Source organism: Lottia gigantea (assembly GCF_000327385.1).
Source record: "Lottia gigantea unplaced genomic scaffold LOTGIsca_4, whole genome shotgun sequence".
Classification (NCBI taxonomy): domain Eukaryota; kingdom Metazoa; phylum Mollusca; class Gastropoda; family Lottiidae; genus Lottia; species Lottia gigantea.
The window spans coordinates 526,323-553,673 of record NW_008709379.1 but is presented as its reverse complement, the minus strand read 5'-3'; the positions used below and the strand labels follow the sequence as shown (position 1 = coordinate 553,673).

General features: G+C 32.0%; 6 protein-coding genes across 6 annotated transcripts; 4 read left to right on the top strand and 2 right to left on the bottom strand.

Annotated features, from left to right (window-relative positions):
- Positions 1-373: 373 nt before the first annotated feature.
- On the top strand, positions 374-2,764 carry LOTGIDRAFT_228706 (hypothetical protein; the record flags this gene model as incomplete). The annotated part of the gene is made up of 3 exons (XM_009059614.1): positions 374-674; positions 1,059-1,244; positions 2,003-2,764. 3 exons carry the CDS (start codon positions 374-376, stop codon positions 2,263-2,265), a joined length of 750 nt encoding a protein of 249 aa, XP_009057862.1. The 3' UTR covers positions 2,266-2,764.
- A 998-nt stretch (positions 2,765-3,762) lies between these two features.
- Positions 3,763-5,399, bottom strand: LOTGIDRAFT_228705 (hypothetical protein). Its single transcript, XM_009059613.1, has 4 exons — positions 5,376-5,399; positions 4,881-5,028; positions 4,533-4,568; positions 3,763-4,009 (listed from the first exon to the last, which is right to left on the bottom strand). Exons 2-4 carry the CDS (start codon positions 5,017-5,019, stop codon positions 3,849-3,851), a joined length of 336 nt encoding a protein of 111 aa, XP_009057861.1. The 5' UTR covers positions 5,020-5,028; positions 5,376-5,399; the 3' UTR covers positions 3,763-3,848.
- Positions 5,400-6,697: 1,298 nt separating this feature from the next.
- LOTGIDRAFT_153583 (hypothetical protein) lies at positions 6,698-11,200 on the top strand (the record flags this gene model as incomplete). Its single annotated transcript, XM_009059612.1, has 8 exons — positions 6,698-6,707; positions 6,834-6,887; positions 7,140-7,242; positions 7,533-7,640; positions 8,226-8,325; positions 8,851-8,983; positions 9,742-9,875; positions 10,997-11,200. 8 exons carry the CDS (start codon positions 6,698-6,700, stop codon positions 11,198-11,200), a joined length of 846 nt encoding a protein of 281 aa, XP_009057860.1.
- Positions 11,201-12,577: 1,377 nt separating this feature from the next.
- Positions 12,578-16,926, top strand: LOTGIDRAFT_228704 (hypothetical protein; the record flags this gene model as incomplete). Its single annotated transcript, XM_009059611.1, has 9 exons — positions 12,578-12,595; positions 13,041-13,196; positions 13,434-13,513; positions 14,117-14,349; positions 14,597-14,892; positions 15,143-15,256; positions 15,498-15,566; positions 15,780-15,878; positions 16,519-16,926. The coding sequence occupies 9 exons, from the start codon at positions 12,578-12,580 to the stop codon at positions 16,573-16,575; spliced, it is 1,122 nt and encodes a 373-aa protein (XP_009057859.1). The 3' UTR covers positions 16,576-16,926.
- Positions 16,927-18,676: 1,750 nt separating this feature from the next.
- On the bottom strand, positions 18,677-26,064 carry LOTGIDRAFT_228703 (hypothetical protein; the record flags this gene model as incomplete). Its single annotated transcript, XM_009059610.1, has 13 exons — positions 18,677-19,761; positions 19,976-20,109; positions 20,616-20,673; positions 21,032-21,166; positions 21,651-21,773; positions 22,278-22,306; positions 22,594-22,716; positions 23,090-23,214; positions 23,502-23,608; positions 24,155-24,250; positions 24,911-24,959; positions 25,185-25,253; positions 25,991-26,064. The coding sequence occupies 13 exons, from the start codon at positions 26,062-26,064 to the stop codon at positions 19,651-19,653; spliced, it is 1,233 nt and encodes a 410-aa protein (XP_009057858.1). The 3' UTR covers positions 18,677-19,650.
- Positions 26,065-26,568: 504 nt separating this feature from the next.
- LOTGIDRAFT_177308 (hypothetical protein) lies at positions 26,569-27,351 on the top strand (the record flags this gene model as incomplete). Its single annotated transcript, XM_009059609.1, has 1 exon — positions 26,569-27,351. One exon carries the CDS (start codon positions 26,569-26,571, stop codon positions 27,349-27,351), a length of 783 nt encoding a protein of 260 aa, XP_009057857.1.

Genomic DNA, 27,351 nt, shown 5'->3' with positions numbered 1-27,351 from the left:
CTTGGATATTGAATATTTTAGCCAGACATATTGTACCACATCCTGGATATTTTAGCCAGACATATTGTACCACATCCTGGAAATTGGATATTCTAGCCAGACATATTGTACCACATCCTGGATATTGGATATTTTAGCCAGACATTGTACCACATCTTGGATATTGAATATTTTAGCCAGACATTGTACCACATCTTGGATATTGAATAGTTTAGCCAGACATATTGTACCACATCCTGGATATTGAATAGTTTAGCCAGACATTGTACCACATCTTGGATATTTTAGCAAGACAGTATAATTTATCTTAGAATCTGAGATATACTTTCATTGACCGGAGAAATTCACCACAGGTGTGTCTTTCTAATTGACAATGCTGTATTTAGTCCTTACCCTCCTTGCATCTTCCAGATTTGTTGTTTCTGACGACTGTAACGAGTTTTATACCGATAGCGGTGTGAATAATGTACAATATGACAACCCTACGGAGACCCATTCTAATCTCACAGTTGGCGAATGTACCAAGATTTGTATGAAATTACAGAAGACTGACCAATGTCTATCGTATGGGTATCAAACCATTACCAAGGAATGTTACATCTACAACCAGTTTGCTTCTGTTGGTGATGAAACAAAGCCTTCTGAGGGTCTCGTCTTTTTTTGGACTTATTCAAGTAAGTTTGCTCAAGAGGTCACGGTTGAAATGGACGCGTATAAATTTGTGTAAAGTCAGTCGCTTGGAAGATTTCAGAACGGTTATAAGTTATGATTGAGGTTCCGTAGACGGATCACGGAATTTTTTTATTTTCCTATAGATCAATTCGACCCAGATGAAAATGTACTTGGATGTCGATAGATTTGGTCAAAAGCTACATATACGTGATTTTTCAATATTATGGTTTCTCGATAGTTTGGAGGTAAGTCGAGTAGATGCATTGGAACAGTTTTGTGCTTGCAAAATACTCCCCATTGCACACTGCTTGGAGTTGTTTATATTATCTAAATTAGCTGTTGCAACACGGAATTTAATATCATTTATATTTTTCCCATCTTTTTAGGACCTTGCCCGCTTGATAAAGGTTATGAATTGATAGGAAGTGATGGATCCTGTGTAAAATTTTATAATCTGGAATTAAATGGTTGGGAAGCAAAAGAACACTGTCGCCGGGAAGGCGGTCATCTGATGATAATGAATACTGAAGCCAAACGACAATATCTTATTTCTAAATATACATCATACAAAGGTAAGGTTTTTTTTTAATTATATCAAGAATATTTCCATTTAAAGGTTCACTACTACCTCTTAGGATGGCCAAAAAATTGAAAATTTTAAACTTGGTCTTTGTTCATCAGTGGATTTACCTGGTGTCAAAACTATACAAAAGAATCTCTCTATAATCCAATAAATCCATAAAACGAAGTAATAATTCATTTAAACTAAGTCATTTTGAAACATGCTTAGCAACGAAAATCCAAAATTACTAATTAGTTTTATGCATATATCGTCTTCAATGGAGATTCCATTCTAATTAATCATGACAGTGATAAGTGATATAATTGATCAAGTTTGAGATATGTCCATTTCGAGGTAGTATTACTTTAAGGTTAAAAAGGTTTCAAGTATGTTCATTAAGAGCACTTAGAAGGATTCAAAAGAGATTTTCACAATTTAACAAAAAATAAGTATAGTGTGTAGTAGTAATTGAAACTAATAGCAAGTCGTATTTCCTCCAAATTAAAAACAAAAGTATATATATCATTCATTCAGAATTTCTTTTTTATTATCCATTCTTCGAGATAGTATTCCTTTAAGGTTCCGTGTATGTTTATCAGAGCACATATAGGGCTTGAAGAGACTTCTTCTCAATCTATTCTCTCTTAATTCAAAAAATTTAACCAAAAATATTGAAAGTACAGTGTTAAGTAGTAATTGAAACTAATAGCAAATCGTGGAATCACCTTCCGCCAAAACAAAAGTAGATGTAGAATTTGTTATTTACAGAGTATGTCTATGTTGGTGGAACTGACGTGCATGAGGAAGGGAACTGGTTATGGTTCGATGGAAGAAAGATAGACAAATTTTGGATGGAAGGAGAACCGAATAACTTTGGTCACGAATATGGTGAAGGGGAAGAATGTCTTCAATTGAGACATGATTTATCTGGAGATAAAAAATTCGATTCAGTTCTCAATGACTCGGGATGTTCTTCTAGACATAAATTGGCCTGTGAAGTGCCTCAACCTAAACAAAGATTTAATTATTAACACTGATTCAATGTTTTATTATCCCACCAGTTTGAACCCTATTTAATATACTGCTTGTTGTAAATTATATTGTTAAAGAAACCCCATAGTATGATGTTTGTAATAAATCATTTAGTTGAAAAACCTTATTTTAAGAAACACTATTATATGTAATAATTATAGTAAATAATTTAGTAAGAGAAACCTAATAAGTATGATGTCTGTTATAAACTATTTAGTAAAAGAAAGCTATGAAATATGATGTCTATTGTAAATCATTTAGTAAAAGAAACGTATGGAATGATGATTGTTGTAAATCATTTATTGAGAAAAACCTATTAAGTATGATGTCAGCTGTAAATCATATAGTGAGAGAAACCTAAGGAATGTGATGTCTGTTGTCAATCATTTATAGAAAAAACCTATGGAATGATGCATGTTGTAAATCATTTATTGAGAGAAAGCTATGGATGTGATGTCTCTTGTAAATCATTTAGTAAAAGAAAGCTAAGGAATATGATGTCTCTTGTAAATCATTTAGTAAAAGAAACCAAAGGAATGTGATGTCTGTTGTCAATCATTTATAGAAACAAGTGGTTGCCTATCAAGATACACCCACTCTTCTGATACATTTTAAGTATATCAAGGGCAGTCACCTATCTGTGTTAAATCATACCAAAAATCTAATTTGTGCAAGATATTGTTGATATAAACAAACACACATTATTTAATAAAATTCTGACATAAACTGTCACCTCTATCGCTAAGAAATTTTGACGCGTTTTTACTAAGTCATGGGCAATAACTCAAATTCTGTTGATGGAAAAATTTTCAAATTTAATCTTGACAAAGATCTCATCATTATAAATATTCACACCAAATTTCATTGAAATTGGATGAAAGCTGTAGTCTCTATTGTGTTCACAAACAAATTTTGACGTGTTTTTCATAAGTCAAGGGCAATAACTCAAAAACCTTTCATCGAAAGATAGCCAAATTTGAACTTGTCCAAGATATCATCATTATAAATATTCACGGCAAATTTCATTGAAATTGGATAAAAACTGTAGTCTCTATTGTGTTCACAACCAAATTTTGACACGTTTTTCGTAAGTCAAGGGCAATAATGTGGTCGTATAAAAACCTATGGAATAATGCTTGTTATAAATCATTTATTGAGAGAAAGCTATGGATGTGATGTCTCTTGTAAATCATTTAGTAAAAGAAACCTAAGGAATGTGATGCATGTTGTAAATCATTTATTGAGAGAAAGCTATGGAATATGATGTCTGTTGTAAATCATTTATTGAGAGAAAGCTATGGAATATGATGTCTGTTGTAAATCATTTAGTAGGAGAAAGATATGGAATATGATGTCTGTAGTAAATAATGTAGAATATCAGAAATATTTCATGTTCCCCTTTATATGGTAAATAAAAAGAAATGCCCCTTTTTGTTGCAATTTAGACAATTTTTTTTTCACCTGTTTATACTACATAAAGTCACATAAATCAAGCTAATAAAAAGAAAACAATTGAATTTAATGACAGAATTTTTTTCCCATATTTACAATTTGTACAATAAGCAATACGTTGTGTAGAATCTCAGGTAGGCCTGTACATTGGAGGCAATATTTTACCCTTGGCCTCACGACGTAACTTCTTCTTAGTTCTACTGTTCATCCAACTAGGGTATTTCCCTTTCTCATCTTTATATGTTTTAGGATCATATTGTTTAGCTGGTTTATCTGTTTCCATCGCTGTGTCTATAATAAATAAATACTTTATGAAAGCCACAGTAGATCTGTAAGCTGCTGCCATATGCCACTTGTGACCTTTGGAAAACACAACCAAGGATTATTCAGTTAACCACCAAGATAGAATAACAGCTTAATGTTTGACAGAAGTCTAATTTTGTGACTGATGTTAGTGCATGTAGTTGTGATCGATCTCTATTGCATAACAGTCAATATTTTGAACAATTTTCATCGCTATTATAAATCTATCCTCATTCTGGAGGCAATGATTTCCTTCTTTAAGTTCAGACAAACCCATGCTATAAATTCTCTCAAGGCTCTGTAATCCGTCATCAAGTATGTGAGACACAGAATTTTGTTTCACCTATAAAACACAGCTCTGACAGTACTATTCAAAGTTTGAAACTACACTTAACAAAACAACAAGGCATATTTTCACTGTTTATAAAGTTCTCAGTATTAATATAGGCCTACAATCCAACTTGGGCCTAAATCATGTTTCATTTTTATACAATTTAACCAGAACACTTACCTTCTTTGTCTTTTCTTAACTGGTATCCAGACTTCACTGAAAAATCAACAATTATTTATCAATTCAAAACAATGAAATATATACTAAACAGATACTAGAATAGTGAGTTGAACATTTATTTACAGTCAAACAAACCACAGTACTAGACCAACTATTTTATTCTTGCATAACTTGGCTAATATAAGAACCAAATTGAAGAAATATACCGAAATCCAATAAAATTGTAAAACTAAATTTAAAATCAATGTTAATGGTTGACCAAACAGATAGATGGCTGGAACACGATCTTAAAATAAGTTTTCACTTGTTTTGGGAGATAAGAAAGAGAGTGAGAGATTTTGTTGTTACCTGTACATGTGTCCAATCCCAAAGCCTTTTCTCTGATGGCTGCTAATCTTTTCAATCTGTCAATTTCTTTGTGTGCATTTTTTTCTCTTTTTATTCTACGATTAGTTCTCTTCCTCTTACTTCTTAAACTCTTCGCCATTTTCTGAAATTTTTAAAGAAAGAAATGTCAGTATTTTTAACTGAAGCAATACTACTTATGATACAAATACCTGTATTTATAATGATACCAGTGTATTGATCATCCCTGCCCTAAATATAGACTGTAAATAAGTACTCAATCAGTAGAGAAGACTCAGCAACTACTCGGGTTATCATTTCAGACTGTGTTGGTATGATATTACCATTGAATTATCAAATTCAAATACCTCAACGTTTATCAGGCAAAGATCACCAACTCTTACTCTCAAATTGCTACAAGTATCGGGAAATAGGCAGATATAATTCCATGCAAAACAGATTCTAAAATTCAAACAAATTATTGGCTTTTACCTTAAAAGTTTTTGTGTCTTCGACAAAAATATGTAAACAACTACACGTGCTTCCGGTATTTTGAGATGGTACTTCCGGTTATAAAAGTTAACAAAAAAGTCCGAATCATTCTTAAAGTTAGAGAAATTCTAATCAAAACTCAATAATATAGAGAAATCATCTTGTTATCTAATAAGAAGGCGATGTTATCTTTACAATAAACAGTTCGTTATATCTTTTAACAGCCGATGAAATAAATGACGACTTCCATACGTAAAATTTTAAAGTTAACTTTTCGGATTATAATATATATTCTACTTTCGTTTTATGGTAAGTATTGGAAGTTATAGTTTTTCAGTTTAGATCACCTATTCTGTTAGTCTATTGCACTTTATTATCCGTTGATGAACATTTAGTGCACAGTGATAAATGCAAATAATGATTAAAAAAACATTTAGGTTTGAGGGGGTGGACTTGACATTCAAATGGGAAGAGAATGAGATGTATATCCCATGCCCATCCATGGCACAGGTACTTGCAATTGTTTCTTCAAGACCTGTCGGCCCGAACTACCTCGGTACTTGTGGCAACGGTACAGTGTAACCTTTGGTGAAGCGTTTGAGCCTTTGTCGGTCGACTGATATGCATTATACTTATAAACAGTCCAACGACAAAATCTCAAAAAAGAGTCTCAACAAAGACTATGCCCTTGTTGGATGCCTTGGGTCTTCTTCAAATCAGCCCCTACTCTACCCCATAATACTAATAGCCATGTATTCATGTTTTGATTTGAATTTCTTAAGAATGGTTATGATAATATTTACACTTATAGGACAACGAATGATAACAATCAATTGACAATGACCTTGTTGAGAAGGTTGTCTAAGCTATACCTTCATCAGGGCTGTCGATTAATGTCACTATCTACAGCCCCAGACTGTAACATGACCGATTATTATGGTTTCAACAAGAATGATATATGTCAGAAAGATTTTCTCATCAACTGGTGTAAAGATAATGTTCTCTATGAAGATGGTGGGTTGAACTTTTTAAAAACTTTAAATTTGTCATAAGTAGGGGAGACCTATTAATCTAATGTCTGATGCAGCAAATCACTTTAGTAAGAGAAACTTAGTAACTTTGATATCTGTTGTAAATCATGTATTTTGTTTATGAATCTTTTTAGTTTTTTTTTTCAATAGCCTTGCGATTGCAAATGATTTTAGCAGCTTCCAAAATTGCCTTATAAGCCATCACTATATTCAATTAAGAAACATGTCTAAGAAAATAGATTGAAATGTAGGTTTAAATGTGAATTAGTAGTCTATATTGACAGACAAGTTGGCAGAATGGCATCAGGTATTTCATGTAGACATTTCCTCCCTCACTAGCATCATTATCCATCAATCAAAATTTATTAATGGAGAAAAAATTCAATAAAGATTTTAGGTTTAATATGAATGATTTTTATTTTTTTTGTTGTAGAAAATCTGATTGGTGTAAATAAACCTCCAATGACCCCACAGTTCAGAAGACCAGGTATGTTCCCCTCACGTTTTTGTAATGTCTTCTTATTTGTTCACCTTTTATTTCATTCTCATATATTATTAGGTTTCAGATGAATTGTCTTAATTAACCATAGATATAGCTTATAGTACTTATCTTTATAGTTTATTGAATAACTGTTTTTAAAAAATCATTTTCCATTTGTAAAAATTTTACAATAAAAAAAAAAAAATTTGGTTACTGTGTTTATACAAATGAGTAAATATACCATGTTGTTTTTTTCAGGAACAATATATAATGATAATTTGGTAACAATGGAGGAAATATTTCCACAGTTAACCAAGATCTGGAAAGCTGAAAAACTTGATATAGGTCTTCCATTCTCTAGGTAACATCTTTTATTCTCAGATTGAAAAATGTCGTAGCTCCCTTGCCAGCTGGGAATTGTGTAAGAGTGTCTTTTTGCATATAAAAAAATGGAACTGCCTGTTCATATCAAGAGGAAGATTTATGTAAACTCCATTAGATATTATTTCATAAAAAAATATCCTATCATAGCTCTATCTCTAGCTCTAGTATTGTGATTCATATAGTATCATTGTACGATTGGCAATACCTAGCACTAGTTTATAGCCAGAAACCATCACAATGTACATTATGAATTATAATCGGCTCTAGGATGCAGTCAGGAGTATTGGTGTTCACTAAAAACCAGAAATCTTACGAAAGATTAAAACAGATTCAACAAACAGCCAAAGTTTTAAAACATACTTTAATGTCACACATGTAAGTTGACAGATAATTCTATATAGGAATAGGGTTATTGATGATATTGTTAATGGACCAGTCAGGCATCTACTCCCTTCCGGCAATGTGCAATATCATAGTTTAGAGTTCGGCTCACATTTATTGATTTTTTGATGTAACACTATACAGCTTCAAATTATTGGACGTACTTTCAGCGCACACATACCGATTTTTGTCCCACTGGGGTGACTTGATTTGCTTTTTGTAGATCTACCGTAAACAATATGTCATCCAGAAGTGAGCATGTGATACTAGGTCACGACAATTTATCGGAAACACATGCACTCTTGCCGACAGGACACGCCAGATATCTCCTGATCACTCCTGATTTTGTCATAGGGCTGTTGTACACCTATGCACACTGGCCAATTTTTTTCGACTCTGATATTATCAAACATCAAAAAGTGTGGTCCAGCCTTAAGACATTCAACTGGATTCTCTTCATTTTGAGGCTTTTCTATCTATCCAAAAACATTTTGAAACAAATATTACCATATTGAAATAAAAATGGCATGGAATTAGAGAACCAAGGATTATATGGCCAAGGATGTATTTTTTTTATAGTATAGTAACAGTAGGGTTACCAAAGATAAACAAACCATTAGAAGAGACAGTCATTGTTCAGAAATCTCAAGTTAAAAAATATGGAAAAGTTATTCAAGAGGTAATCTATTAATCTGATTAAAATACATATTTGGATGTTTTGTTTTGTGTTTTATCTGCATATAACTCCATCTCTCATTCATGATCTGACGAGATCTGTCATGAAATCCTTTTCTGGGTTATGCTGGGTCATGTAATATTTACATTTTTTCAGTGATTGTTAACTTTGCTCAAACACAACAAATCTTAGTAATAGGGTGTATTGAGACTAGTATGAATGTCTTAGTATAAGAAAGATAACTACCTGCCCTGATAGGAACTTTATAACAATTATTTATATTTTTAAAGATATGTTGATAGCAACAAACGAAATTGTGACAAATTGGTTTTAAACATATCACAAAATAAAATACCACATAATTAGTGGAAACTGGCTCATTTCATTCAGAAAGGGATATAATAACAGGCAAAAATTTTGAATACTGCCCCTTTAGAATTATCACATATTGTAGGAAACAAACATAGATAGCAAAGAGCTCATTTATGTATAATAGTGATAAAACCTTTATTAAAAACTATTTTTCAGACAAATATTATACCATATCAATCTACAGCAGGTAAAAGAAGTGGAACACAGGTACAAGTTCACTATAAAAGTCAGTTGCTAGCAGCTAATGATAAATTAGGGGTTGCTGCACTACAGGTTCAATGTAACAGAAGTAAGTGTTAGTTTGCTATTCCCTAATCTGATTAATAGAATATCTTGATGTTTTGTTTTAAGCAATTTTTCTGTGGATGACTGCACTTGCAATTCTAGTCCAAAACATTTTAATATATTCCAACCTTTGATGGATATTTTGACAGTTGTCAGCTGGAGTAGAGTCAGAAAAAAAAAGACCCTGTTAAATAGGGATTTTCCACACCTCCGAAGATGCATTTTTTCTAACATAATATTAAATTACCTTTACGATGATTGTAAATTAGTGTTGTGCATCATTGTTACATTCATGTTGTTAGTATCATTTGACTCTGTGACCTTTGAAGTTTTGAATGCTAGATCATTTTCATGAAAAAAACTTTAATGGAACCGGAGATGTGACATAAATGGTGATGGTATGACTGAACTACAAAACTTTCCATCTCTCCAAATATATCTGGGTTTTGCAGAACCAAGTTAGTTAAATAGGTAAAAATACCTGCACCTGCGGAATGTTCCCATTTAACAGGGTCTACTTTTTCTGTCTCTACACCAGCCGACATCTGTCCAAAAAGCCATCAGAGGTTGAAATAGAGACAGATGTTTCAGTCTATTGCCATCCATGATCTGTCTATATGTATATCCTGTTCTGGGTCATAAAACTACTTAACATCCTACAGGTGGTTTGGAGCTCCATACTGTGACCTATACAAAAATTAAACTAGCCTAGCAGAATAGTACGTCTAAACTACATTAAAGAATATATTTTGTGCGTTGCAGATAGTTGGCATAGTTTAGAAGAATATTTACGTTGGAAGAGATGTCTAGTATTAGGAGATGTATATAATATGACTAGGATGAAAACCGTTTTAGGAGAGACGATTCCTGTAGACAGTAATACAGTGGAAGATACGGTAGGCTCAGTTTAATTGAAATTAGACTAATCTTATGTTCCCTCTTTTATTAACTTCAGCAAATAAACGTTTTGCCCTCTCCAAAGTTTGTGACACAAACAAACGGTGCATTCAGTGTCTAATCTTTCTCAGAATACACCTTCGTTTTTTGCCGTGTTAGGGCAGGAATTTGATTGGCTTGCTGTATGATCAAACTAACAAATATTCAAGAGGCCCATCTTTAGACTCTCACTGAAGTGGCTGAATAGATGTGAATACATCAGAATGCATTTGAATAGATGGGGGTAGATTTGAATTTATCAGGGTAGATTTGAATATAAAGGTAGATTAGAGTAGATTTGAATACATCAGAATGATTTTGAATAGATGAGGGTAGAATTGAATGTAAAGGAAGATTTGAATGTAAAGGAAGATTTGAATTTATCTGGGTAGATTTGAATTTATCTGGGTAGATTTGAATTTATCTGGGAAGATTTGAATTTTTCTGGGAAGATTTGAATTCATCCGGGTAGATTTGAATTTTTCTGGGAAAATTTGAATTTATCTGGGTGGATTTGAGTAGATTTTAATAAATCAGAATAAATTTGAATATATCAGAGTAGATTTGAATTGCCCAAAGTAGATTTGAAATAGATCAGAGTAGATTTGAATAGCTTAGAGTGGATTTTTATAGTTCAGAGTCAATTTGAATTTCTCAGATTTGAATAGATTAGAGTAGATTTGAATAGATTAGAGTAGATTTGAATAGCTCAGAGTAGACTTTAATAGTTCAGAGTTGATTTGAATTGCTCAGATTTGAATATATCATTGTAAATTTGAACAGAGATTGTGGATTTGAATAGACCAGAGTGGTTTTGAATAGCTCAGAGTAGATTTGAATAGCTCAGAGTAGATTTGAATACATCATTGTAGATTTGAACAGAGCATTGTGGATTTGAATAGATCAGGGTGAATGTGAAATCTTCTTATCCTTCTTCCTTGAACTTTTGAATTTTTCTCAAAATATCTCAAAAGAAAGGAAAAATGTAATTCAAAGCATTACAATAAAGGCACTCTTTGAGATGAAAAATTACTGTTTTTAACCAATCTTCATCTTTATTAGTGATATTTTTTTATTGCAGGGGAAATTTGAGCCAATATTCAAAACTTTAGGAATAACAAAAGAAACATCAGAAATAATGCCAGAACACATCCATCGACATGAGATCCATCTCCTACAGTTTCCACACAAAACTGCTAAACCTATCACCATCTCAGCTCCATTGCTTCCTTACTTTCTGACAACCTTGAAAAAATTAGACTTATATGATGAACATGTTCCTTAAAATTGGATGTGCCAGTAAAAGACAGTCAGGACTTGATTTATGTTTTTGTCGGACATGTTTTAACAACCTGTGAAAGCTGACTTTTATTTTCTAATAAGAATGTGTATTAGATATTGATACAGTGTTTGATAGTCCAATATTAGTGACTGGACACTTTATCAACAGCACTCTTTAACTTTGTCTTAGACTTCTTATCATGTGCTAGGTTAAAGCATGTCATAGACAAATTGGTAAAACTTTTTAAATGGGCATAAACAGATATGAAAGAAGAACTATCAGGGAATAGCACAAGATGCTCTGGAAGGTTCAGAATGTCTTATCATCAATCATATTGTAGTTATTTTAAACTATCCTATTAAAATTTTCAATTTGTATTAGCAACTTTTGCCATGGTGCAAATTGTTGCTATTGGTGTTCCTAATAGACACAAGAAGATCTCTTTACACTAAGTTAGGAAAAAGAAAGTCACTGACAAATTAAAGATAATTTTATTACACTAGTATTTGGGTTCATTTTGTCAGTAAAATAAATAAAATATTTATTTATAATAGAATTTGTCCAATCCATTGTAAACAAAAATCGTATAATTATTGTATGTAGTGATCTACAAATCAGTGGAATTCAATAGGTATATTATTACTGTATACAGCTTATTGTTAGTCTAGTATAGAATGAATGAATTACTTCCCTTGAGTGACCCCTGTCTATTGTTCTGGTTGAATAGACAGGGTGATAGTGTCTTGCCTAACAAAAAGTCATATAGGTGGGAAAGGTTTACAAACAAGCAAACCAATAAAATGTGTTAGGCAAATTATGCTTACTGTCTCTTAAGTTGTGCTTATTGTAGAAAATTAATATCGATAACCAATATATTGTTACCCTTTGTGGACAGGGTAAGAATTGGAGAACGGTAAGGCCTGTACGAAGGTTTTTCATAGAGTTATATAGTGTGATACCTCTGATCTTTGATATTGATCTGGAATTCATGAGATCTATCCAGTGTCGTCAGGATTATTCGTAATACAGCTTTGAAGTGGTAACAAATGGCATAATCACATAAAACTGTGCTATATAAATGAATGGAAACAAAGTCTGCCTTAGTCATAACCTAGCAACTAACAATATCACAAAATTGACAACAGCCAAACCCTCAAAGATAAACTTGAGCCCAGAGAGCTTGAAATCATTATTTGACTGTATCCCAGTAAAGTTATAAAGCTTATTGAATGGTTATACTATTTCCTTGATTTGTAAGTTTGTAAAAGAAGCCCACCTGAATACCACCAACTGATTGAGAGATTAGTTATGATTAGAAGTTATATTACAAGTTATTATTGTTATAGTGATTGAGATTAACTTTACACACTTTCTAACAAAATGGCAGGCAGTTTAAAGGTATGTCGAAAAATATTTCTTATTTTGCCCACATAAACTAAGTAGTTATTTAAATTTAAGATTCAAAGGTCCAAATTATAAGTTTATATTTCTTTATTTGATCAGGTCTTTCTCAGAAGAAAACTATCAAACATTATTATTTAAAATTCAAAAAAGCAATTATCCTACACCTTCTCACTCACATTGTCAAGCTATTACGACTCTTGTCTTATACCTTGACTGTAATAGCCTCCTTTCTTGTTTCATTGAATGCAGCAATGATTGCTGTATAAGATGAAGTTTGTCATAGCTTGACATTGTGAAGATGACACCTAAAATATTCACTGTGCATCTTCTAAGATAATTACTGATTATTATGCCTGTATATCAGATGGCCAGGTGGGTTGTCAGAGACCATTCCAAATTTATATTTTCATCAATGATTTACATTATATACAACTTGTAGAGCCTAAAGAATCAGCTGGATGTAATAGCCAGTAGATCTCAAGCTATTGAAAATGACATCAAGAAATTAGATTCAGCTAAAAAAGACAAGGATAAAAAAACAGCGACTGATAGTTTGTTAAAACAAGTTTCACAAAGTATACCAGTCGTTCAAAAGGTAGGCAAACTTCTTTATTCAGCAAAAACTCTTTCAGTTTACTGTTTTTATCAACATTTTTGAATAGGTCATAGATTTAACAAATTTCTGTGTTTTAGCTAGGTGACTAGGTGCACCAGCACAATCTCTCAATAAATTGCTTAAGACAAGGTTAAAAAGAATGTACTGCATTTGTATTCATGTGTACATGTTATTAAGTATGAAGTTAATTTCTATTTCGTTTCATTCTTTTCATAGCTAGAAGACAGATTAAAGAAATGTAAAAAAGAATTGGAAAATAATCAGAATGATGAAGAAACTACCAAAGACAAGACAAGGTTGGTAAAAGCCTATATATGAAGTATTTAAAGGGCTGATATTGTAATTGATTTTCCATGGCTGAATGTTATTTGGACAGATTTCCTTTCGATATATTCCAAATTGAATGAAAAGTTCCATTTGTGAAAATAAATTTGGAAATTCAACAATAAATTTACTGAACTAAGTTACTTATATACAGTAGTAAAAAAAAATCATTGATGCTTTGAAGATAAAGTGCTACTTTTTATCTATTGAAGATGGGTTTCATTATTTTTTAGTGTCAAATTAAGCAAACTATTTGATTAATTGGAGTTTCTAATGAATTATCATGTATTCTTAATCATATCATTATGTTCTTATTAAATAAGAGTTTTAACCAGCCATAAATGTCCCAGTATGTACAGTCTCAATAAACAAAAACAGACTTTTTGACCTTTCTTGATTGGTCACTTATTGGAATTCTGCTGGTATTTCTCTTGTAATTTTGCTCATTATGAATAAGTATGGACATGTGAGACAAACTGGTATTTGTCTAAGTCATTAGAACACCTCTACTAGCATTTTCATACATGAATATAAGGGAACCCATCTTTAATGCATATCACATTAATGTATTTCAGAAAAAATGAAAAGAGTGCAGAAGAATCAGAGTTAGAAAGTGAATTAAAGGCACAGTTAATGAGAAACGTTGAAGTTCATAATGAGAAACTGAAAGTAGAATTAGCGTTACAAGAAAAGATCCGAGAGTTAAAGTATATAAAACAAGAAAATGAGAGGCTGCAAGATGATTGTAAACATTCTCAGTCACAGGCTGTTAAATTTGTACAAAATTTTGAAAAGAAAGCCAAAGAAGGTAAGATCACCATCTTAATATTTGAAGTATTGCATTAATGTAATCATTTAAAAACTGAACAACACTCAATCGATTACATGAACTTATATATTTGATTTTGAATAATGAATATGCCAAATAAACATTGTTTGCTATGTGGACTTAATTCTCAAATTAAGACAGAGTTGCTAAGTTTTAATAGCTTAGAGCTTTAAGCTACAATAATTATACAATTTCAGACAAAACTCTCTTTAATCTTTAATTACAGCAAGTGCCAAATTAATCTCAATGCAAGAAGAGTTAAAGAAATCACAAGAGCTGACTAATCGATATAGAGATCTGTATGATACTGAGCGGCAAAAATATCGAACGCAGCCTTACGGCAAACCAGGTGGAGCCAGTGGTAGTAAAGAAAATGTTAAATCAGCCAATAGCGGTAAAGAATCTTTCCGACACAAAGATGATCGGTCAGTGGAATCCAGAAGTAGTTCTGAAGATCCCCCGAATTCACAGTCAATGTTGGCACATGGTGTCAGTGTCAATGATATTATTAGAAAAAATCAGGTATGAGTCTAAGGGTTTATATTTCATTAGCTTAATTGACTTAATTTTATTTTTAAGAATTTAAATTAGTTCTAAATTAATTAAATTAGTCAAAAAGTACCCAATTATCAATTATAATTTTTTGTGATTTACCGTATATTTGAGTGTATTTTTAGCAGTTTTTTACCCTTAAAAGAGCTTGCCAAACTTGGGGTGAGCAATATACACAGACACAAAATTTCTATGTTATTTGTGAATATTTCTATAACAGAGTCTATCAAGAGAAAAGAAAAGTCTAGAACAAGAAATAAAAGACTTGAGAAAAGAGAACCAAGATTTAATGAAGAGAGCCAAAGAAACCTTTTCTGATAGAGACAGTTTATTGGTATGTTCTGTCATAATATAGTCTGCTTTTCTCAAGTAATGACTGGAGGGCCTGCCATGAGAAAAGTCCTTTCAGAAGAGACCATAAATTGAGGACCCATGTGCTAAAGACCATGCAAGTTAAAGATACCTGAACAGATTGAAATTGTAAAGGGTAACCTTATGCCCCCGTCAAGGCAAAAGTTTCTTCACTGCAAGCATCATTTTGATTTGAATATTATTGTTATATTTTTTTTATTCAGCACCAGTTGAATTCCAGTGAAAAAGCTAAACAAGAAATCAGTAAACAATTACAGAAGGAAAAGGCACAGGTAATTAACATTTTCTTTAACAAATAAATATAAAATTCTTCCAAGTGAGCTGTTAAAATTAGAATTCTTGTGGATCATACACAGTTTTCATTTCCATTTATCAAACATCAAAAGGTTTTAGAAAAGGCTGAAATACTACATTGAATTTTTTCATCAATTCTGTTAGGATTTGGACAGATGTGTTTAATTTAAATGTTTATCGTTATATTTTAGAAACAGCAACTTGAAAAAAGTTTAACAAAACAAGCATCAGACTGGATACAGCGTAGAAAACAGGTACAACAATATGAAGATGAATATAGATGGAGTTTGGTAAGTTAGCTTCATCGGAATAATATCATGGGGTTTAATTAAATGATTTTATGTATTGATGACCAGGGTTTGATGAGGAGGGATGGCTGTGTATATCAAATAATAGGTCATTTGAGAGCAATGAGAGTAAATTTTATTGCGAGTAACTATCAGAGAGTTTGTGCTATCAACTAATATGAGAAATAGAACACTGTTCTATTCTTTGAGAGCACTCTCAAACAGAAATCGGTATTCGACAGTTTGTAGCAGACCCCCACTTGATAGAAAATCACTCGCCACAGTTCTATAGACAGCTGAGTTCGGATGCCTGACATTTTATAGGAGACCCCCTTACAGAAATCGCTCTCAGCAGTTCTATCGAGAGTTAGTTGTGACTGTCCAGCAGTTTCTCTCGCGAGTACTCTCGGAGAGCGAACTCGTGCTATAAAACACCCGGCTTAAGGAGATATCCCTGTATTCTCAAAGGAAGTCTGGTTCTCCAAACTAGCACAGATATACATTTGAGAATCAGTCTGTGATATTTATTCTTAAAACATGGCTGATATAGCAGGTACAGCACATCTATAAAATATATCCTTGTATTGTATTGTTACCATTTACAAGTCAGCCATTTTCATTTTTGTTTAAAAATCTTTTTTAGGTTAATCAAGACAGTAAAGATCAGAAATCAGAATCACCATACAAGTCTCTTCAATAATGTTCTATATTACCATCATAGCTGATATTAGTTACAACTCTTCTACAAGTCACTTCAATAACATCAATAGTTGAAATCTCTCCTGTATTTATATCATAGCTACCACTCTTTCATAGCATCCTGATGTTCAGACAGACAGATTTGATCATTATAAATGTCCAGCACAAAATTTCTAGAGTAACGAAGGATGTAGTCATTTTATATATTTGCTTTTTTAAGCTGAAAAAACTTGATCTCTGAACAGAGACTTCTTAGGCAGCATTTATTCTTATTATTTACAATTACCATGTTGTACTTTATGACTTTGTTTGTGATTGCTCAATCATTAGATTCAAAATAAAACTTAGCCACAAAGTAATACATTTTTTGGGGTGCCTATAGTTTTGGCAAATGACAAATGACAGGACCTAAACCATTTTCATTATTAGGAATTTTAGGTTGTAGCATTGTTGTTAAAAAATGTTTGAAAAGCACAGGCACTGGCATAACCTCTTGTGATTATTAGGAGGATTATAAGTTTCTAAACTTGACCATCATTTTAATAGCCCACATGAAAATTTGGACATATATAGCCACTATCCAATCTGATCAATATTTTTTGTATCTAATTACTCCACAGTGTTTACAAGATAATGTGAACAGAAAGCTTAAAAACATACATGTACAGTAACCGAAATAGACATGGACAGCATATATAAAGCATTAGGTATGCCAGGGTATGTAATGAGATATCACAGGGAATCCAATAATGACACGAAGCCCAATGATTGAAATAAATAACTCAAAATAATAATAAATTAATGTTATTACAAGAAAAGATAAAATACAAAATAAAAATATCTTAGTCCATGAAATAAAGCTATAAGTATTACAACAAAAAAACCTCATAAAATGTCTGTTTCTAACAATACTGTGTTCGTGAGAGTTTTATTCATCTGGGTGTCTTATTCTCGAAAACTTAATCTAACAAGATTTTAGTGTTCCTGTCATCTGATTGGTCGATCAGTAAAATTAATTTTGAATTAAGTCTTATTATCCAATCAGATTACTGTATTTTCTAAAATCTGAATTTTTATCTTAATTAAGTTTTCTAAAATAAGGCCACCTTGCTATTTATATAATTCCCTTACAAAAAATGTTTTAAATAGTTGGGATACCAAATGTACTTCTGTTAAGTCAAACCAACACATTTATCACATCTGAGTGCAATTTAAAAATTAAGAAAGGCAGTGTATTTCATTTTAAGGTTTTTAAGTCCAGTCTAGCTGCACTATTACTATACATCATTAGTATTATGTAGAGAATCTACCTACATGTGAATAAATGGTCTTTCACATTCCATCAAATCAAATTTTTAAACACTTTTCCATCTGAGCAGTTAAAAACCAGTAGTTTTGATGAACAGCCCTATGTCTATTCTCATACTCTCCCTAATCTAAGGATGCCCAGTATCTCTAATACAATCATGGACTTCTTTATTTACGACATACTAATAAGTGGAAAACATTTAAAATAACAGAAATCAAACTGGGAAATCAATTGAAATATAAAATAATGTATACTTGTTTATAAAATATATAAAAATATTTTCACAAAATCATGATTTGAGGTTTAGAAAAAACAGATTTATTCTTAAAGTGATAAACTGTCTAAATATTTTTAAGCTGATAGAGCTATCCATGTCACTTTTCAGATTTTTTAGGGTATTGCCTATTTTCATTTTAAACGGACATGTCTGGCAAATATAGCAAAATCAACAGCCCTATAGACCTTGTTCATGCCTCGTTTTTTTATTTTTTCATTACTTTATCCATTAATAAGATGGTGTCGTCATATAAATGAATGAATTATGTGATGTCACTAAACACTGGATCAACAGTGAGAAAATAGGCTTAAAACTGGCCTTTCTCAATAATGTATGATGGTAAAATTCATCTGAAATCATCATCAAATAGCTTCATCAATTCCAAATTTAATGATGTATAATATGATTAGTTTTGAATTAAAGGGATTGGTGATTTTATGCAGTGACACAAAATTACGTGTGTTTGCTTTGAATTATGAACCTTGTTCTGGATTCAACATGGCTAACTTGTGAATAAGGTCTATTAGGTAATGAATAATTCATCTATATTTTAACATGCTGGAAATGATGACAGTCTTAGCAGGCAATTTTGTGAAAATTTTAAATCTGAAAAGTGGTCTGAAAAGCTCTATCAGGCACCAAAGAGACGCAACAGTATCCCTTTAAGTCATAATGATTTATTTCAGCTGACCAAAGTGCAAAAATCTCATTTCTTCATTACAGACAAATTTATCTTTGGATAAGTTGGCATTCAGCATATGTTAGATGGTATTTTCAGAATTCCGGTGTCCATATGTGTGAACAACAAATTTTGGGCTCAATATTTCACAGAGAGAATTTGTAAATAAGTGCTGTTAGAGATAATAAGTCTTTGCTTTGGGGTAACTGTTAGGGTGTACTGAGACTCGTCTCAATGAAAGCACCGGTCTAGGTCACAGAGCAATAGATAAGTCTATTAATTATGTGAAAATTAATTAGTGTGAGCTATTCTACACTAAACAGTGAGGTTCTATTTGATAATATATTACGGTGAAATCAACAAGAACACCAATTGTATAAATTATACAAATTTGGCTGTCAGTAGCCTATATATATTTGTCATATGATTTTAATGATAAAATTTGACAATGCTCAGTGGAAATTACTAAAAATTTAATATGAAATATTGGTAAAAAATATTAAAAAATACATTTGGTTCTGATTTTTAATGTTTGTAATATAAAAACAATATTAAGATATTCCTGATTTTAACCATTGAAGAAAATGGAAATATATCCAAAGATATGTCACAAGACATTGGCAACACAATCCAAAGTTAGGTAGTACTTGATGCTTTAATCATCCAAGAACAGTACAACAGTGAACCATCTTGATTATAACCCAGAGCTAGATAATTGTACAACAGTCCAACTATCTTGAGTACCATCTAGAGCCAGGTGGTACTTTATGCTTTCATCAACTAAGAACAGTACAACAGTGAACCATCTTGATTATAACCCAGAGCTAGATAGTTGTACAACAGTCCAACCATCTTGAGTACCATCTAGAGCCAGGTGGTATTTTATGCTTTCATCAACTAAGAATAGTACAACAGTGAACATCTTGAATATAACCCACAGATAGGTAGCTGTACAACAGTGAACCATCTTGATTACAACCTAGAGCTAGGTGGTACCTTATGTTTTGTCAACCAAGAATAGTACAACAGTGAACCATCTTGATTACAACCTAGAGCTAGGTGGTACCTTATGATTTGTCAACCAAGAATAGTACAACAGTGAACCATCTTGATTACAACCTACACCTAGGTGGTACCTTATGTTTTGTCAACCAAGAATAGTACAACACTGAACCTTCTTGATCATAACTCAGAGCTTGGTGGTTGTACAACAGTGAACCATCTTGATTATAACCCAAAGCAAAATGTTTGGGCAGAGATGCCAGTATGACTAGAAGGAAAAAGCAAGAATTGAGCACACACTGTCATAGATATAAGCAGCATATTGTATTAGTGTTTGCCAAGTTTTTACCGTTCAAGCATGCACCTAAATGTAAATTTACTATCATTAATGTCATTACCAGTAATCATCTGTGATACCAACTGAGCTCATTATTTTGTCAAAATACATACCACAAAACAGTAGCCATTTTGAAATTGTAAGATTTACGAGTACGTTTGTGATTAGTTGGTTCTGTTTAAGAAAAATCTCATCGTAATCCATTAACAGACAATAGATTCTCCATTTTGAATCTGTGTACAAGATTTCCATAACTTTAAGCTAAATGTCTCAATGAACACTGTAGACTTTTGTGTAATGTCTCTGCAGATAATTTCTGCACAGTCATGGAACAGCAGCCATTTTGAATCTGTGTGCAAGATTTCCATTGGTCAGTAACTGAGTATAACTAAAACAGCAGAGATAAACAGGGAGTAAAATCTACGTTGCTACGTTACCACCATCATCATCTTCATCGTCAGGGTGATAGTTGTAGTCTTGAAAACTGTCTGGATTCTACATGAAAATGACAGAAATGAAATAAATTCAAGATAAACTTTCTATTTCTAGACTACATGTTGGCATTTAAAGGAATACTACCTCTTAGAATGAACATAAAACTTGGCCATAAAGAATGTACATGTATATAAGCAATTTTCAGTAATTACATTTTTTCATGGGTTTATCAGATTATACAGGGATTCCATGGTATATTTATGACACCAGGTAAGTCCTTACCATTTAAATGATCAGATGCAACTCATATAATAGTTGCCATCAATTGAGCATAATCTTACTATTTCTGATGTCATTGTGCTATTATCAGCACACCATGAAGAGACAAGAGGAGACATAAAAGGGGGAAAATACTCACCAAGGAGAGAAATTCCATAAGTTTAGCAGGATCATGACCTGAGGCCAGATCACGGAAGTCTACAGGCATACCATAACCAGCATACGGATTGGGTTGCAGAGAATCTTTAGATTTCACATAGCGAAATGCTGGTTGCTGTAAACGAATCAATTTGGGGTTTGAGATTGGTTGCATAAATAGTATGTCTTTAAGATTTGTACCAATTATTTATCACAGGCCCTTTATTTCTACCATTAGCCTATTTTGACATGTTTTATCCTCTTAATGAAATAACTATTTACTACACTTCAAAAGCTTTTGCTCATGTTATTGTTTGATCAGTGAAAAATTGGAAAAAAAAATTGTTGCACTCCCACATTCCAACAAAGAAAGACTTGATACACAAAGCATTTTACTATAATCCATGACGTTCTATCAAAAAATTGGTAAATCAAAGAAAAATTAAGGTATTGGGTTTTATAGAAGATATTCTCCTATAAAAGCATTGGCTGAGGTCACAAGAAGAGAACATACATAAGGTGTAAAAACTAACAACAAAGTTACAGCTTGGTCGTATAATTTGTGGCTCTCTAACAAAAAGACGGTATATTAAAGAAAGAGTTAAAGTGTAAAAACTAACGTCTGGTTCTGTAGGACCATCACTACTATCAGGTACTGTCTCACTGGTTAACTCTTTCCATTTAAATAGCTGAGAATCTGTCACATGACCAAATGGATTGAAATCTAATAATATGACTTTACCCTGTAACAAACAAGATATGCTCTGAATGCCTAGAAATAACTCCATTCTGGAGGTTGTACCAAAATCTCGTGGACTTGGCGCTTTGAGGTATATTGAGAAAATTGAGAAGATATTAGATATTTTGAGAAACTTCACTGCTAATCAAACCAATAAGAAGTGCTCTTTCTTAGATTACAGTTCACAGACAAACCAAGATTAGAACACAAACCACAATCTCATGAACACCATCAAAGAAATGATTATTAATGATCAAATAACAATTGCTCTTTTTGACTTTTGGCTAATAGCATGCAGTGTAAAACAAGAATATACAGAAGGTGGATCACTGTTCATGAATTGTAAGTTCAGAAATTGTCTTCTGAAGTTCAGAAATTGTCTTCTGAAGTTCAGAAATTGTCTTCTGAAGTTCAGAAATTGTCTTCTGAAGTATAGATTTGACGTACGTTTAATCTTTATGAGTAGATAATATGTATTGAAAGCTCTAGTAAATATACACAAAATTACCTTGTCCTGTCTGTACACATCAAAAACAACTGAAATATCAAGAATCAAACAGTAAAACTAGTTTGTATATTTCACAGCATCAAATCAATCATTCATTACAAAAAACTTTTAACTCATGAGTTATAGAAATTTGAAACATCTGATTACTTCATTTGAAAAGGCATTTGAGTGTTTGTTAGAGTGTAAGGGTCATATTTCTGTTAAATATATGTTATTTCTTTTATGAAACACTAAGATGCTTCGGCCAGTGTTTTAAAGACAATTATGTTCTCATCACCATCTAACAAGATTTTCAAACACAAACATAAAAACTTACAGCTGTCATCTTTAAATTTTCCTTGAATATTCTCTTTATAAAATGATTGTATATCTGTTACTATATCTTTACTATCTTTACCTATAAACTCGTAGAATTGTGTGTGATGTCGTTGGCTAATAGCTGAAATATAACCAATAATAACACTAAAAAGTGGCTGAGGAGTTAGTTTGTTGTTTCAAGGGGATTAGGTGGTGCAGGCTCAAATCTTTCATAAAGTAAGAAAAATTATGCTAGCATGACTTGTCAGTAACATCAAAGCTGTGAAATAATATTTGTATTTAATTAGTTTCCCAAATTTGGTGTAATAACAACACCAGGAGCTTCAGTAAGATGCTGACCATTTGAAAACTGACTTCCAATTCATAAAGGTATTGGTCTATACTTTTGGATTTCAGATACTCCCCACAAAGATATTGCTTTTATCAGAAAACAACCAGAACCATTTTCCAAGTCAGAGCAATTTTTGTTCACATCAAAAATAAAAGTTACTCACCTATAAGATTTTTATCTCTAACAAAACAACGAAATTCCATTCCAGTTTGTATATCCATCCATTTTCTTAACACCAGTTCATATTGGATAGGTTCTTGATTCCCACAGTCTTCACAATGAATAAATCTAAAACAAAAGAAATGGAACACATGTTTCCATAATTCTAATTGGGTCTATAGAAATATTGAAACATTTCTTCCACTGTCATAAAATAAAAGATCAGCTGTCTGAAGATCGCATAGCGTGAAACTCTGAGTAACAACATGTTCTGTTATAATACTTTTAATTGGGACAATAGATATATCAAATAACCTTAATTACAAGTATTTATTGTGATGTTGATGTATATCCCATCTAGATCCTGCATTTTATAAAATAGTATAGAATCGAAAGTAAGAAATTCAGAAACTTACGGTTCAGTTAGATCATGTGCTATAAAATCCGAACTTTTTAACAATAAATAAAGATCACAGGGACAGGTACATTTCAATGTTTTATCAAATGATATCCATGTAGCATCCTGAAAATTTAATCAAAAGAATTCCCTTAATTATTGAGGTGCTATTTCTTGGAGGGAAATCTTAGAAATGATACACAATTGAAATTTTTATTTCAAAATTTTGTGAAATAAAGGGAAAAATTCAATTAAGACCTCTCTGTTGTTTGAGAGTAATGGTAGGAATTGATTCAAATACATGACAACTTAACCCTTAGCATACTAGCTACTGAAAAACTCAACGCACTACCAGAGTAAGCTGTAACAGTGAAATTACGTGTATACCATTATAGTTAAATAGCATGCAAAATACTAGAAACACAGATTGACGTCTGAAATCACTTGATAGATATTCTTCCTCATATGGAAAGTTCATTAAACGCTACGAATGTATTGGTAATCTGTTATTTTGGATTGAAGGTTTTGTTTTGTGGTTCTGATTAGTAGATCTTGTTTTTCTTTTATAGGCAACATTCTCAAAAACTGAATAAAAATGTTTTTATTCAAATTCCAACATATGTAAAGAATTTCAAACATTAAACAATATAAGGTCAATTAAATATTAAATACCTGAGGAGAGCTCCAGTTTAATTTGGGAAAAACTTTTCCACCAAGTTTATCAATGTTTTCTTGGATTTGAGCTTCAAATTCAGGGAAAGCTGGGACCTTTAAACGGAAATACCATAATCATTTTGAGATGTTCTTGTTAGAGGGAAACAATTATCTAAAATTGCCTCTCCTCAGACTGATAATATGTCTACAATTCATGATATTCTGCCGACATAAGCCTATTTCTTATATACACAAGACAAGAATTATATATCTCATGGTCTGCCTGTTTGTAAATATTATTTGAAGATTATCTTATTTTTCTTACATCTGGGAAGCAATTTCATTCTTCTCAATTTAGGTTCACTATTAAATTATGATCAGAAGAATTTTGTGGGGTCTAATCTCTAGTATCTAATACTTGCCTCTGCTTTTGCTGCATCATAACCACCCCATGAATCCTGAAAAATATGTGATAAAAATAAACCTTGATGTCAGATTTCAAAACTAGTGGTAGGGTAAGAAAAAAACCTGTAATTTTACTGGCACAAGTACTGTGATATGCTATAAAGAGCATGCTTCCCTCCTAGATTACCTGAGTTCGAATATATAATTTATTGATTAGATGTTTTATAATACCTGAATATGACTCAAGAGAAAAATAATGACACTTAATTATTGGATTATTTATGAAGTATTGAAGTCAGCACCACAATATTTGACTTCATAATCAGGGTGAATCAATAAGAGTTTGTATGAAAACTAAAATAAACTTACTTGGCCATCATCTCCAGTAAAATCTGCCCCACCACTGTCATAGATAGCACTAAAATAATATAAAATCATAATCAATTTATGCAATGGAAATCAATTTCCTAAGTTTTTGTATGTTAATATCACAAAGTCCCATATTCATATTTCCAAAACTAAAATAATTTTTAGGAATTATTTAAAGGCTTCTTTCAGGCTATCATTTAAATATTTCAAAATATAAGTTCTAATTCCCTGTTATGTACATATACTGGTATACTTTAATCTGTTCAGAACATACCTGTCAGGTAGTGCCACACCTTCAGAATTGAGATATTCTATAAATTCTTTAGGTAAGGGTATGTACACACTGAAACAAAAATATCAAATTTTTAGAAACTTTATTGGTTTAGTTAAGAAATCAAAAAATTACTATAAAGTAGGTCGAGATGAACTACTTTTACCATCAGTTATTTTGAATACCTAAAAATAATTTCATTTTATAATGCATTGATTTTAAAGTAAAAGGGAAAAGGAATGACATAGAACAAGAGTTGATAAGATCAAAGATATAAGCCAAGAACTCTTGTACATGTCTGACATAGCCTACTTATAGCATCAGTTATTAATAATACTTAATATTGTTATTAATTAACACAAGACAGACTTAATTACATCATTATGACGCCAGCTAATAGTTTCAATAAACCTTTGGCATTATCAAACAGAGGCTACCACTGTTAGATTCATTTTGCTACCTTGTATGTAACCTAACAGAATGGTCATATTTCAAGAGAATCTACATCACAATTTCAAAAAATTATACAGCCATTACATTTATTCATAATTCATTCAAAGCTAGTCAGAGAAAAAAGCCAACAAAATGTAACTTGATGAAATCAAAGTTCAAATAATCTTGTCTGATCAAGTTCAGTCATTTGTAGTGAATATAATATTCTGAAGAAAACGAAGATAAAGAAATATAGGAGACATGATTTCCAATTCAAAATTGAAGGATGACAGGACTACATCGCAAAAAATATCAGATAATGAATCACTGAAATGGTCATGGCACTCATCGTGGAATGATGTCATAAAATATCTCACCTCGGGATGCTGATGTCTTTAAAATTTGGATACCAGGACGAAAAACTACAATTCAAAACTTGTGAGACTTTCATTTTGTAGTCGAAAATTATCTAGTTGCGGAGCAAAGTCGAAAATTACACGAAATACTGAACCAATATTACTTTTCCTTGAAGAAAACTGGGTTTGTTTTCATCAGATAACTGATTTTACCTCTAATTAAAAATTTTTGAAGAGCTACATCCGGTGAGGTTGTTTGATTCATACAATATCTCTGTAATGGTTAGGTCTGTTTGATTCCGTCTGTAATTACTTTTATTTAAAGTACAATATTGTAAAATACGACCACGTTTAATTTTCTTCATAAAAATGACTAGAATCATAGGTCAATCTGTAGTATTTGTCACTGCCGGTTTTTATCCCAAGAGAAGAAAAAACAATTCACTATGAACACTACAAAAACCTTTCCAAATCGCCTTCTCCTTGTACCAGTAAGGGGCTACGGAGAAATGATACGACTGCTAGGTTTACCACAGTTTGTATTAGTGAAAACTGTTTGTGATACAGACCAAGATTTAACCTTGAATACTAAAGTTCAAATGACAAAACATATTGACAAGAAAACTTTCCATTGTGGTATTTGTGGAATAGGTTTTGAGAGGACAAGAACACTTTGTAATAACATAAAAGTACATATGCCTGAGAAACCCTACGAATGTGATGTTTGTGGAAAATGTTTTTCAAAACTGTCACGTCACACCTATCATAAAAGAATACATATGAAAGAAAAACCATTCAAATGTGATGTTTGTAAAAAGAAATTTACTACTGCGTATGATTTTAAAGTTCACATCAGAATTCACACTGGAGAAAAACCTTACAAATGTGATGTGTGTGATAAATGTTTTTCTACATCAAGTCAATATAAACTTCACGCGAGAAAACATACTGGAGAGAAACCACACAAATGTGAAGTTTGTTTCAAGAGTTTTAGTGCACCAGGAAATCTTATAGTTCACATGAGAATGCATACTGGAGAAAAACCTTACAAATGTGATGTTTGTGAAAAGTGTTTTACACTGTCTACTAAACTTAAGATTCACATAAGAACACATACACACGAAAAGCCTTATCTATGTGAAGATTGTGGAAAATGTTTTATAACGATATCAAAGCATAACATTCACATGAGATCTCATACTGGAGACAAACCCTACAAATGTGATGTTTGTCGAAAATCTTTTATTACTGCATCGCATCGTAAAGTTCACATGAGAATACATACCGGAGAGAAACCATATAAATGTGATGTTTGTGAAATGAGTTTCTCACATTCTTTGGGCATAAAATTGCATACTAAAACACATTTGAAAAAATCATAG

Coding starts and splice junctions, on each gene's coding strand:
- LOTGIDRAFT_228705 (XM_009059613.1), bottom strand. CDS start 5,019: ATGGCGAAGAGTTTAAGAAGTAAGAGGAAGAGAACTAATCGTAGAATA. Junction 4,569..4,880: donor GGGATTGGACACATGTACAG/GTAACAACAAAA, acceptor TTGATTTTTCAG/TGAAGTCTGGATACCAGTTA. Junction 4,010..4,532: donor GTTAAGAAAAGACAAAGAAG/GTAAGTGTTCTG, acceptor TATTTATTATAG/ACACAGCGATGGAAACAGAT.